Source organism: Clytia hemisphaerica, unplaced genomic scaffold (genome assembly GCF_902728285.1).
Source record: "Clytia hemisphaerica strain Z4C2 unplaced genomic scaffold, Clytia hemisphaerica genome assembly, whole genome shotgun sequence".
NCBI lineage: Eukaryota > Metazoa > Cnidaria > Hydrozoa > Leptothecata > Clytiidae > Clytia > Clytia hemisphaerica.
In genome coordinates this window covers 112,109-124,358 of record NW_027104423.1, presented here as the reverse complement: position 1 = coordinate 124,358, position 12,250 = coordinate 112,109, and the positions used below count along the sequence as shown (strand labels likewise).

The 12,250-nt window shown below is 34.4% G+C and overlaps 1 protein-coding gene and 1 long non-coding RNA gene across 3 annotated transcripts in view; one reads left to right on the top strand and one right to left on the bottom strand.

The window, feature by feature from the left end:
* LOC136820397 (uncharacterized) overlaps positions 1-12,250 on the top strand; it is a 44,587-nt gene that overhangs the window by 22,559 nt on the left and 9,778 nt on the right. The gene's annotated exons all lie outside the window — the stretch shown is intronic.
* Positions 8,336-10,752, bottom strand: LOC136820405 (uncharacterized). Its single transcript, XM_067076588.1, has one exon. It carries the CDS (start codon positions 10,735-10,737, stop codon positions 9,247-9,249), a length of 1,491 nt encoding a protein of 496 aa, XP_066932689.1. The 5' UTR covers positions 10,738-10,752; the 3' UTR covers positions 8,336-9,246.

The following is a 12,250-nucleotide window of genomic DNA, read 5'->3' as shown; positions in this document are numbered from 1 at the left end:
ATACAGATACAAAAAAATTCGGTCCCCCTTTTTTGACCTATTGTTCATTACCCCCTACTATTTTAAATGCGTGAGAATTTTTTGATGAGTCTGTCTACAGTTGATACCCCTAAACAATTTAAGCGACAATAAAAATTGACCATTCTGACTAATAGAGTAATTGTTATGATTTTTGAATGTCATAATAAAAGGGTTCCCGTGGGACGTAATAAAAAATCGATCATTCTTTTATGACTGTTTGATTGCCTTATGAAAAAAAATCGAAAAAATGACGATTTTGTTGCGGTATTGAAAAAAGGCTAATTTGTCTGAGAAGAAATCTAAAGATCAAACGGAAATTTTCGAAATCTCATTTTGAAAAACTTTAGTTTTATTTAGTTGATTATGGTCAATTGATCAATAAAGTGACAACACCGTTATAAGACTAATTGAAATCGAGGTTTTATAGCGTTTGTGCTGAAAATAAAGCTGCGAGTACGAAAAGATCGATTTGAAACAATCTTTTTCTTTTCGATTTTCAATATTTTCAAGATTAATGAGAAGATTTCTAAAACAACTTTTTCGACGCGTTTGAATTTGTAATCAAGGGACAAAAGGAGAAGTCAACTCATGAATACTAGGCCCCAATACTCCCAAAATTAAGGTTATAATTTATATGGAGCGCATCTACGTACATTCAGTCAATTACACGATTAGATTGCGAATTTGCGCTCGTTGAAAAGATAATTGCTAGTGGGATATTTTATGAAGATTTAAAAAAAAATTGGTTCACAAATACACTCTTCTCGAGATGCATAAATTTATTATTGTCCTCGTTTTCAAACAGATTTCATTGCTATGAAATTATAAATTTATTGTTGTCCTCGTTTTCAAACAGATTTCATTGCTATGAAATTATACATTTAAATCAATTTAAATTCCCAAAAGGCTAACATTAACTCTAAAACAAAAGTACTTGAAATTCAAAATGTCTCGTGAGGTTTAAACAACAATATTATCATTGTGAATATGTAATTTCATAGCAATGAAATCTGTTTGAAAACGAGGACAACAATAAATTTATGCATCTCGAGAAGAGTGTATTTCATTCAACCATTACATTATACGTTATTCTAAAAAAACCTCACCATGCTTTCACACTAATTTTGATAAGAAAACATAGTTACGACTTTACCTAGGTCTAGGTAAAGTGCCAAATTGATAATTCTGCGGCGGGTTTGTAAAAAAGCGAATTTCATGGCAGGACATTTAACACTTGACAATTTATTCAACTCGGTTAATAAACTCCAAGTATCTAAACTATATTCAAGATCCATTTCATTCCAAAACTTTGAATTACAGATGATAGAATCTTGAAAAGTACCGCTCGCTCTGATAAAGTTGTTCAACATTTTTCAAATGGATGTCTTAAGGTCGTTAAATGTTCGATAGCATCTCGGTAAGCCCTTTTAGAACCTTCTAATTTATAATTTAACCTTCTAATCTTAACTATGATTAAAATCTAGATTACTATTATACGTATTCGTTATTCTAAGTAATACTTTATTAATGTTCTTAAGAAATGACTCAAAATTGTATAGAACCCTCACGAAGCTTGTCGATTTTTGAATCTGAAATACCGCGATCGTAAAAGTGATCTAGCTTATCTTTTAATCGCCAATTCACATTTTCCCGCTCTTTGTTCCAAAGGGAAAAGATCAATCGAATTTCGCCGAGTTTAAGCAGTCTTGAAATTCACCAGTGAGATTTAATAAACCAATTTTTCCCATCGGAGATATTTGAATTAAGGGTTTGGAAAATAGGCTAGTCCCAGTCCGAATTTTGAAAATCGGAAGAAATAAAACTCGACCGAATGAATTGGTGGTTTTTATTAGACTTAATTTCCGAAATGACTCTAAATGATCTTCCAATCTTAAAAAATATATTTTTGGGTTTCCCAGTGTCGTCTTTGTGATATTTATAAGATCTCCTAACGGAAACACTTGGCGCGCGAGCAAGGAGCAACATCCGAGAAATCTAAGTATTTAGTGCCTCAATTCCCTTTCCATGTTTCCCTTTCCTTTTCATTTCAGGTGAAAGGTCAAAGGAAAAATAGTAAACTATCTAGAATTCCTAGATTTTCATGTAAAATATTGACAGAATTTTGCTATTTTGAATTGAGTAAAGATTTAAAATTTCTCTCCGCCGGTAAAAATGGCGCAATAATAAGATTAGAACCAAAAATACAAATGGTGGATATGATTTAAATGAGTAGACGAATACACGTCTAAAGGTGAGCGACAAACAAAAACCGCTAACGATAAATAAATTCACTGATAGATGCGTGAGAGAAATTAAAAGCGAACGGAGACAGAGGTACTAACTGAAAAGTCAGGTATACAAAGATACCGCATTCAAATTGGATTGGTATCAAAAGCAATACTTAATCATACTTAAAGACGTGTAATTCAAAAGTGTTAATGTATCTTTTTATATACACACAATTCATCAAATATCTCTTTTGTATCATTTAATCGCCTTTGCTTTTCTATCTTTGGCGCTGACTTGGACGTGCAGGCTACATTTTGTTGCTAGTTTTTATGAGCACTCTTCCTCGCTTTTTGCAAGCTTTGGGTTTCTTATAAACCTTGCTTTCTACATCTGTGTAGCCTTCATCTTACAATTGATTGTAATTCATGCGTGGATGAGTTCCATAATTCATCAGGGACATCCTAATGAAGTATAAGCCCGAAGGGCTAGAAGCGAATCTTTATCCTTTCACAGGCAAGAAAAAGCCTTAAGGGCTCTGACCATACTGAGTTTTTAATATTTACCACTTACAAAATATAAAGTTCTGCTTGATGTTGCCCACAAAACTGTGGCATGTTATACATTTTATGTTAGGCCAATTATCCTTGAGAGAAAATTTAAGAATCGCAATGAAAAAATTTGATGAAGAAGAAAATGAAGACTTTTGCAAATGAGATATTTTAACTTTGAAGAGCTTAGTTTGGTCGAAGAAGAAATTATTTGAAAATTTTTTTGCGGTAGATGGTGTATCTTTTACGAAACTAAAATAAATTTTTCGGAAAATTTTTATAAAAGCTTATTTGCTTCAAAATCTTAAAAATAGTGCTTTTTGACCAATTTTCCATCCCAATTTTTCATAGAAAAACAACCATAACTTTTGATGCTTTAATTTAGAAAAAATTTCCGAAAAATTTAAAACAGTTCAATTTGAAATTCAGTTTGAAAAAAATTCGAAACAAAAAGGCTAATTAACCATTAAAACTTAGCACTTTTTGTAAAAGAAGGTGATGCAACATATTATTAACGTTTTTTTAAAGTCATTTTTGCAATTAAATTCTTAATTACTCTTAAGGGATTTGATTAAAAAGCAATTTATAAAGGCAATTCTTTGTTAAAAGTGTTAAAAAACCTAAAACATAACTTTCGAACTTTTATGTTCAAATACTAAAATCAATTTTCCGACTATGGTCAAAACCCTTAAGGCCGGTCTCCACTTTCGCGCGACATGAGCGAAAACTTTTTGACGTTATTGTAAGGTCATTGGTCGGTTGAAAAATGAAGCAATTCCATTGGTCAAAATTGACGTAACGGTTGAAAAAAGTAGAACATCCTTTAACTTTTTTTTTGTTCGTGCGAAACTTTTTTATGACGTAATCTTTTCTTTAGGCAAATAAGGTTGAGAAAAAAACTGTCGCCCATTTCGCGCGAAAGTGGAGACCGGCCTTTAGATTACACAGTATTTCTGACGACGGATTGGATTTAGCGATTTCTATGTTTCGAGTGGAATATTTTTTGAAATCTAGCGGAGAATTTTACTTTCAGCCCGTAATTTGTATAATAACCACACGGGCCGCTCAAGGCCGTGCTACTTTGGTGGGATCTAGGGGCTTGACTTCACTTCTAGCCATTCGGGGTTATAATTCATTTGGACACCCACATAGAGAATACCTGTGCACATCCAGTTTGAATTTCAACCTCTTACACTTCCCTTTTTCACTTACTCTATTTCATTTGAACGTTGGAAAATAAACTAGTGTCTTGTCTTGTTTAAAGTAAAATATACAAGGTACTGGCAAGGAAGGGTAGGTTCTTTGGTTGAAGAGTAGGAACCTTTAGTGTTTGTGAACATTTTAAGACATTAGGCTTGGAACTGTTAAAAAATCCAGAACATTCGAACGTTTTAGATGTTCTTAAAAAAAGATCATGGCATTGAATTGGTGCTTTACAAAAGCTTAAGGTCAGCGGGTCAGTTCAGTTAAATTGAAGAGCCTGAAGATTTGGATTTGGTGATGATAATCATGATGTCAGCCCCCCCCCCCAGAAATCTGAAGGGCACCTAGGCCAGGTTAGTAGAGGGGGCTAATGCCTTGCAATTCTTTGGGGTTACCTATTCATTAAGGGTACCTAGCTGTCTTGATGGAGGCTCTGGGGGCTGGTTATGTTTTCCAAATCGAATATTTCAAAATATTTCAAATTATTGAATTTTTTTACCCCAGCACCTAGTTCCCCATCCAATTTCTCTTTCGTTTCCCATCACACCATCTTTTGCTATATTTTTCTAATGTGGTTGTTTTGATTTACAGCCACCATCTTTATAGCATAACAACAAAGCTTATTAGCAGACGTTCATGCGTGAGCGCTTTCCACACTATCATTAAGATTTTAGGAATGACAAAAGAACAAAAAGTGTCAATTAAAAAAAAATGTTTTTGGCTGAATGGGGGTACCTAACTGAAAGCAATTTCTCAATGGGACCTAAATTGCTGGGGACACCATGCTCAATGGGGGCACCTGAAAAGTGGGCTGAAACCATGGATAATGAAATTTTCAGGGATTTCACAGGTGAAATCTTTTGGTCGAAGTTTGCTAAAGTAAGGGAAGAATTTCGCAAACGCCACTACATACCCAGCTGGCATACAACGTTTTTTCGACGTTTATCTAACGTTCACAACGTCCATATTACGTTTAGGTGAACGTTGAAACAACGTTGTGTGCCAGCTGGGTAGGATGTAGTAAGTAAGGGGCATTATAAGATTTGTTCTTATGAGGAAAATATATTTGGTATGCAAGTCATGATTATCAGAAATGATCAACATATTATGAAAACCTCTAGAGGTTGATATTATGAGAGAAATCGATAGTTAATCGTCCAAATCACATTAGATGCTTTGTGAGAATGTATCAGCTTAGATACCACAATGAGGGGCTTTGTTAGGCATTTGTACCCTATGATGCCAATTACCATATCAATTGGTATAATTGCATTACTAAGATTTTTTAGTGAAACAGCCCCGTCGGCTCTTTAGTCTTTTCAAGTCTCCCGACTTCAGAGACTCAATGACGACTTTCGGAAAATAAGTATTTATTTCTCATTTTATAACTTTAGGCATATTACGCATTAAAGTAAATTAAAACTTTTCGTTATTTTTCAATAATGATACTTTCAAAAAACTTCAACCTTTCTAAAGGATCTTCAGATCACTAAAGCAAAATAGGGTACGGGGACGTGTAGATGGGGCCCCGTCTACTCACGATTTTTTCTGAACTCGATAGTAGACGGGTAGTTTTGGACAAAAATTTCTACAATTTTTTGTAGAAAAGCCTCTGATTGGCCGATTATGTCTATTGTTGTCCCGAAAAATTTATGCAACAAAATTCTGATTGGCCAGTTTTCAAACGGTTTTTTTCTGGTGGCAAATTCAAAATCTCCAATTCTACCATACTAATTTTTATCTCATGTGAGCTTTGTGAAATGGAGTAAAAATTTGTATGGGTCCAGACTAGGGGATGTGCTGCTGGCCAGGTTCATTTTTTCGAAATTTGAAGTAAGGGTCATAAACACACAAAATCTGGCATTCGATGACCAAAATGTTAAGAACAAGTTAAGAATATTTTAAGGCTTTTCAGACTCTAAAATGGCCAATTTATGAAAATGGTGAAAATAAGAAAATGTTAAGAACACTTTTAGGCTTAAAACTCAAAAAGTTAAAAACATCCTAAGGCTTTTGGTTATTCTTTAAAACGTGTGTTTTTCCTCAGTAACCTTTTGTGTTTTTAGGCTATGCGATAGCTTTATACCAAACACCCTCTTCTCACGGACCCACTGGGAACCCTTCCCACTAGAAAAATTGGCCTAAATATCGTCCCCAGTGGAAAATTATACTTCAATTTTTGTCCCCGCTGAAAATAATCAAATAGACCTATCCTCACTGCAAAATATTATGCTAATTTTTCCATCCCCATTGAATTTTCTGACTTGAAAACAATGGATTTTAAATCCCTAGCCATAAAAAATATGAGAATATTAATCCCCATCGAGTTTCAGTCTGTTATTTTTATCCCCACTGGCTTAGACTGGAGTCGTTTATAATGCGTGTAATACTAATAATACCAATACTAATAATAATAATAATAACAACGGGATTTAGTTTGTATAAACGACTGGAAGAATCCGGTGTTCCAGCCTTATAGATACAGGGGTTAGCTACGCAGAAACTTGCGTAGCGAGAAAATAATTTATCAAGCAATAACAAACTCTCAAAACAAAATCAACTCAAATGAAAAACTTTCAATACACAAATCCACATACATGTTTTTCTCAAGAATTATTTTGAGCGGGAAAAAGATTATAAATGCAAATATTGACACTTTTCTTTTGTTTGGAGTTAGTGCACAAAGGTTTCTAGACGACTAAAATTGTTCCCTTTATTACTTTTTGCTTTCTTTCTACTATGTATGAATTAGTCGTCTAGCTTGCTAGACTACCACTGGCTGAAAAATCCTACCGGGTCTGTAAAAAGGGAGTGCTTTAGAAACATCCAAAGCTGTTAATTTGGTTGATTTGCATGGATCTTTATTGGAAATTACCAATAACACTGACATTAGTTAGAACATAACTAAAGATTGGAAACAAGTCTAATCACTGTAAAAAGGTATTATATTATATCAATAATTTGATGAAGTCGTCTCCTTTTATCAACCTCAAGTTGGTTTTATAAAATAATCAAAGCTGCTTAGTGTTACGAGATAGGCGCTTGAGGGGCAATCAGCACAAGTTTGTTTTGGTTACAACATGACTGTTATTTGTTTAAACAGTCTTTGGAATGTTTTAAAGCTGTATTTAGAACTCGATTGAGAAATATTTAAATACTTTCATATGATGGGTTGTTTAGTGATTTTCCAAAACGTTTATTCACAATATAGTGTCATATAAACAAAAAATTACATCTAGTTTCCAATCCTAACTCCATTTTTTATATTTCTTTTTTTTCAACCCCAAGTCTATTTTTTTGCAGATTTACCACTAAACTATTGAAAATTATTATAATGAAAACAATCTCGTATCAAAACTCAGCCTCATCTTTATCTTTAGTGATGGTTGTACCGATTTTGATTTTTTGACGCAAATTACTTTATTCTTAAACGTATTACTGAACCTGAGTCATATTTTGACCGTTATGAATTGTTTTTCTTTTGCACTTCAATCTACTTCATATAAAGAAAGAGCTCTCAAATCTTAAGAATCTTAAATTAACCAGGGAAATTCTAAAAATCTACCACAAAAAAAGATTGTTCATTGATTTTTCTCATGTAAGTTCCTTGTTTGAGGCTGATCAAACTTCGTTTTATCATCGAATATTTGAATAACTGATGTTTGAGACACTTTCTGTGGTCCTTTTTCCTTCAGAGAGGTTAAGCTTGTTGTTTATTTTCATAAGTAAGAAGGAAGAAATCCTTAACTCAATCAAGCTTGATTTTGATGAACCTTTATTCGAAATAATTTTTTATACTTCTTTTAATTCTGACAAAACAAATCTTTTCAGTACATTTAGGAGTAAAGACCAAAATTCGGACGGCTTATCCCCGTTGGTACGTAATGGTGTTAATTATTGCATCACGGATACTCTGAACTTTCTTGAGGGGAAGTCATCCTAAAATATTCTTACGTCATTCTTAGGTCGTCAAGATCAAAACCCAACTTAATTTAAAATTTTACTCATTACTCGGGGTGATAATTGGCAATATACGGGTGAAAATGCTTTAAAATGACACTCTTAGATTCAGTGTCAGATGCCAAATTCCATGATGGTGATGTTCTTTGCATATTTTTTTTTGGCCTATTTTATCATGAATTTTCTTATAGAGTACACTCTTGAATCAAAATCAAAGATTGTTAGACTATATGTGGATATTCTTTGTTTATGTCATTTGTGCACAAACATTCTTTAGACTGGGGTCAGTTAGAACTTAGGAGAATTCCTCAGATTTTCCATGCAAAGTTACTTTATTCTAACAAATTGTTACATAGCTACAGTAAAAAGTAAATCTAATAATATAAGGGCGAAAATTAGATAATAACTTTTTGGGAAGATTTCAAAATCCGACCTTGCCGCAGAAATCAACAATTTTATAAAGCTATCTGAACAAAAAGCCTAATCAATATGTGATACTAGACTGGACGAGGAGCAAAATCGTAAATCCTAGAGAGCTAATTTTGACGAAAACAAGGCTAAAAATTCGGCTTTTGTTCATTTGTTCAGTTAAAAATGAAGAAAGATTTAAGGATGTGATTCTAGAAATTTCCCAATCAAGGTCTCAAAACAAGAAGTTTGTGACACACCCATACCCCAAACAAACAAATTCATAATAGAAAATAAAACATGCTAAAATTAAAATGATAAATACAGACTTTCTATAACTCGAACATAACTTATCGTAAAACTTGTTCGACTTAGAGATATTCAAGTTACAGAGTTTCTATTTTAAAGGGACTCTACAAAAGTTAGTAAATGACAAAGTAAAGTATAAACTAAATTACCTTAAAAAGCGTTTAGGAAGGGGGCCTTATGAAATCATATGAAATTCAATCTATTCCATAAAGGGCGGTGACCGCCCATTTCCCTGACTGACTTTTCCCCAACAGACATTTCCCTGACTGACTTTTCCCCGACACACAATTCCCTGACACACAATTCCCCGACTGACTTTTTTCTACAGAATCGTCCGGTAATCAAAAACTGATTCCTTTTTTTGAAAGACCTACCAATATACGTAGCCTTTTAGGAATTAGGTGCCTAATGAATGGACAAAAGCTCTGAATCTACCATATCGTCTGTTAAACCTAAAGAATTCTTTAAATGTAGTATAGATTTTATTTGAATATAATATAATTTAAATATAGTGTCAACTTTCCTAAACAGACTGTATTAGACCTTTGGTGTACAGCATCCTTTCGCTTTACTCGTTAGTGTAAAATTCATCAACATTTTTCTCACCGCCTTCAGCATATTGGGAATCCATTTCGATCGCCATCTCATCTTTGACTTGTCGACGACGACGCTCATAATTTTTACTACGCATACGCTTCCAATCTTTCTGGGCACCATACCTCTCATCTTGGTATTCCATTTCATCTCTCTTTGATAATTTGATCACGTGTAAAGCTTTCCAAGATGGTAAAAGATCAAGGAGCGAACCTTGCCAATAATTATCAACTGATTCTTTCAATTTTGCTACATAGTCGTGATCTCCGTGTAATCTTTTCAGAGCGATCCACTTTCCACCATCCTCCCAATTTTTCTTGATCTCCCAGTTTTGATTGGTCTCATACCATTGATAACCCCACTTGTCAAGGTTGTAATGTCTGTCCATTCTCACAAAAACATCTTTGCCACATTTATGACTTGCTATATCAGCTCCATCGAATACACAAGTGCATGCGAGCTTGTTTTCCACATGCGTTGAGCTGGTCCACCAACCTTCCCACTGTTCATTGGTTTTACAATTGAGAGTTTTATTACAATAGTCCCTACCATAATGCATCTTTTTAATCATAGAAACTGCATTTTGGGCGTACATGGTTGACCAACGAATTTCATTATTCAAATCTTCTGCGTATCGGTGAAACTTTTTCTTCATTGCTGGTAACTCTGCATAGGTGGCTGTTAAAGCAGAGATACTACCCAAGCAAAGAATTACATAGTCACGAAATGTTATTAAGCTTGTTTCGATCCTTTTAGTATCATAAACAGGGAGTTCTTTATTCGCTTGAACTTGGTTTGAAAAGAGAGCGAATTTCGGTCGCGCCGCCATGATGTCCTTAACAGCGTCCTCCTGGCATTCATTGACTTCGATTTCTGAAACTTCCTTCAAACAGTTTCCCCACATTTTGAACAAAGACTTGTATTCTCGACTGATCAAATCCTTCTCCAGATGGATTGTCTTTTGGTCGACATATCCTTTCATTTCGTCCAATCGCTCGTTTACTTCATCCGTTAATTTTTCGATAGCTTTGTTGGCTTGGTCCAAAATATCTTGAGGTGAAGGTGAAGTGAATGCGTCAAGGACCGCCAAACCAATCCCAAAGGCTCCCAATGCACCGCTCAACTTGGATGCAAACTTAGACACTTTTTGGATAGTTTCAATTCCTTGTAGAATCATACCACCATTATCAACTGCATCAACCAATGTACCAAGATTAGCTGTAAGTCCAGAAAGAACATCTTGTTCCATTTTCGCCACCGGTGCAATGATCTTCTGAACTATGACTTTATTTCCTCCTGGTGCATAACCTTTGAATTCGCAATAAGCATCTGATGTATTTAAGTACCTTGCATAGAAACGTCCAGGTTGTTCAAGTGCCTTGGTGAGTTCCTCAAAAAAATTGAAGGAAATAACCTGGGTGGGACTTGCGAGTATGAACAGCAGCAAAATTACCTTTAAATACATTTTTATGGAATGGATATCTAAGAAAGAAAATAATCAATAAGTTTACCTCCACCAAACCCTATCATTATGTTGAGAAGGCCATTTTAGAATTTCAGAATTAGTACCCCAGTGATGCCTGATTAGAAAAGTAATTTCGAGTAGACAAGGTTCTCTATTTTTCGAATAGAAAAGTTTTAAATTAAGGTTTAATATAAGGCACTATGGCAGATTTAAGACAATAGAGCAAGTACAACGGAAACATGCGAAGGAGCGCAACGCTCGTTAAAAGAAAACGAAATTACGATAAGTTCGATCATAGTCCGTATAAAAAAACCCGTTCTGGAAGCCTTTTGTTTCTTTCCATTGTTTCTTAATCGAGCTTGCGTTGAGAAATTCGATTTTTATCGATTTTTATCTTTTGATATTAACAAAGGAAAAAGCTAACAAAAATTTAAAACAATAAGCTTCCAGACCAGGGTTTTTTATACGAAGGACAAAAACTTATTTCTACTGGATCCAAATTACCTAAAAGGCTCTGACCATAATGAATTTTTAATACTTGCCACGTACAAAATATAAATTTCTGCCTGATGTAGCTAACAAAACTTTTGCATGCTATACATTTTCTGTTAGGCCAACTACCCGGGGGGTACTAGGGTTGCGAGCTGACGGGGGGGGGGGTGTGCCGCCCGACTTTCGAACTTTGGACCCTTACCGGGACTAAAAAGGAGAAAACAAAGGAAAGTTTTGAGAATTTTACGACCCTTTGTGGGATAATTTTGACCAATTTTAACCAAATTTCGATCTTTCAGGGGGTAAAAAGTTGAAACTTTCCTATTTTTCTGACCTGGAAATCCAAATAAGGTACCCTTAAGGGTGGCATATACTGTACCCTCCATTTGCCTAAGTACCCCCCCCCCCCCCCCGGGGGGAGGCAACTATCATTGAGTCTGAAAATTAAAAAATCGTAATGAAAAGATTCGATGAAGAAGATGATGAAGACTTTTGCAAAGAAGATTATTTTAGCTTTGAAGAGCTTATTTTCGGCGAAGAAAAATATTTTGAAAAAACTTAACGTCGATAGTTTATCTTTTACTGAACTAAACATTTCGGAAAATTTTTAAGTAAGCTAATTTGTCTCAAAATCTTGAAAATAGTGCTTTTTAACCTATTTTTCATCCCAATTTTCCACAGAAAAACAGTCATAATTTTTGATACATTGATTTAGAAAATTTTTCCGAAAAATTTAAAACAGTTCATCAATTCATTGCGGACAGTTTGAAAAAAATTCGAAACAAAAAGGTTAATTACCCATTAAAACTAAACACTTTTTGTAGAAGAGGCAAAAGAGGTAATCCAACATATTATTAATGTCTTTTTTAAGTTCATAACGTCATTTATGCAATTAAATACTTAATCGCACGATGGCTTATTTTTTCTTATTTGGCACGCCCTCAAAGAGAGCAATTAATCGTTTATTGCATCCTGTAGAGAGCAATTAATCGTTAATCACACTCTCCAATGCTGCGCCAAT

Excerpts from the sequence above, each read along its gene's own strand:
- LOC136820405 (XM_067076588.1), bottom strand. The coding sequence starts at position 10,737 with ATGTATTTAAAGGTAATTTTGCTGCTGTTCATACTCGCAAGTCCCACC.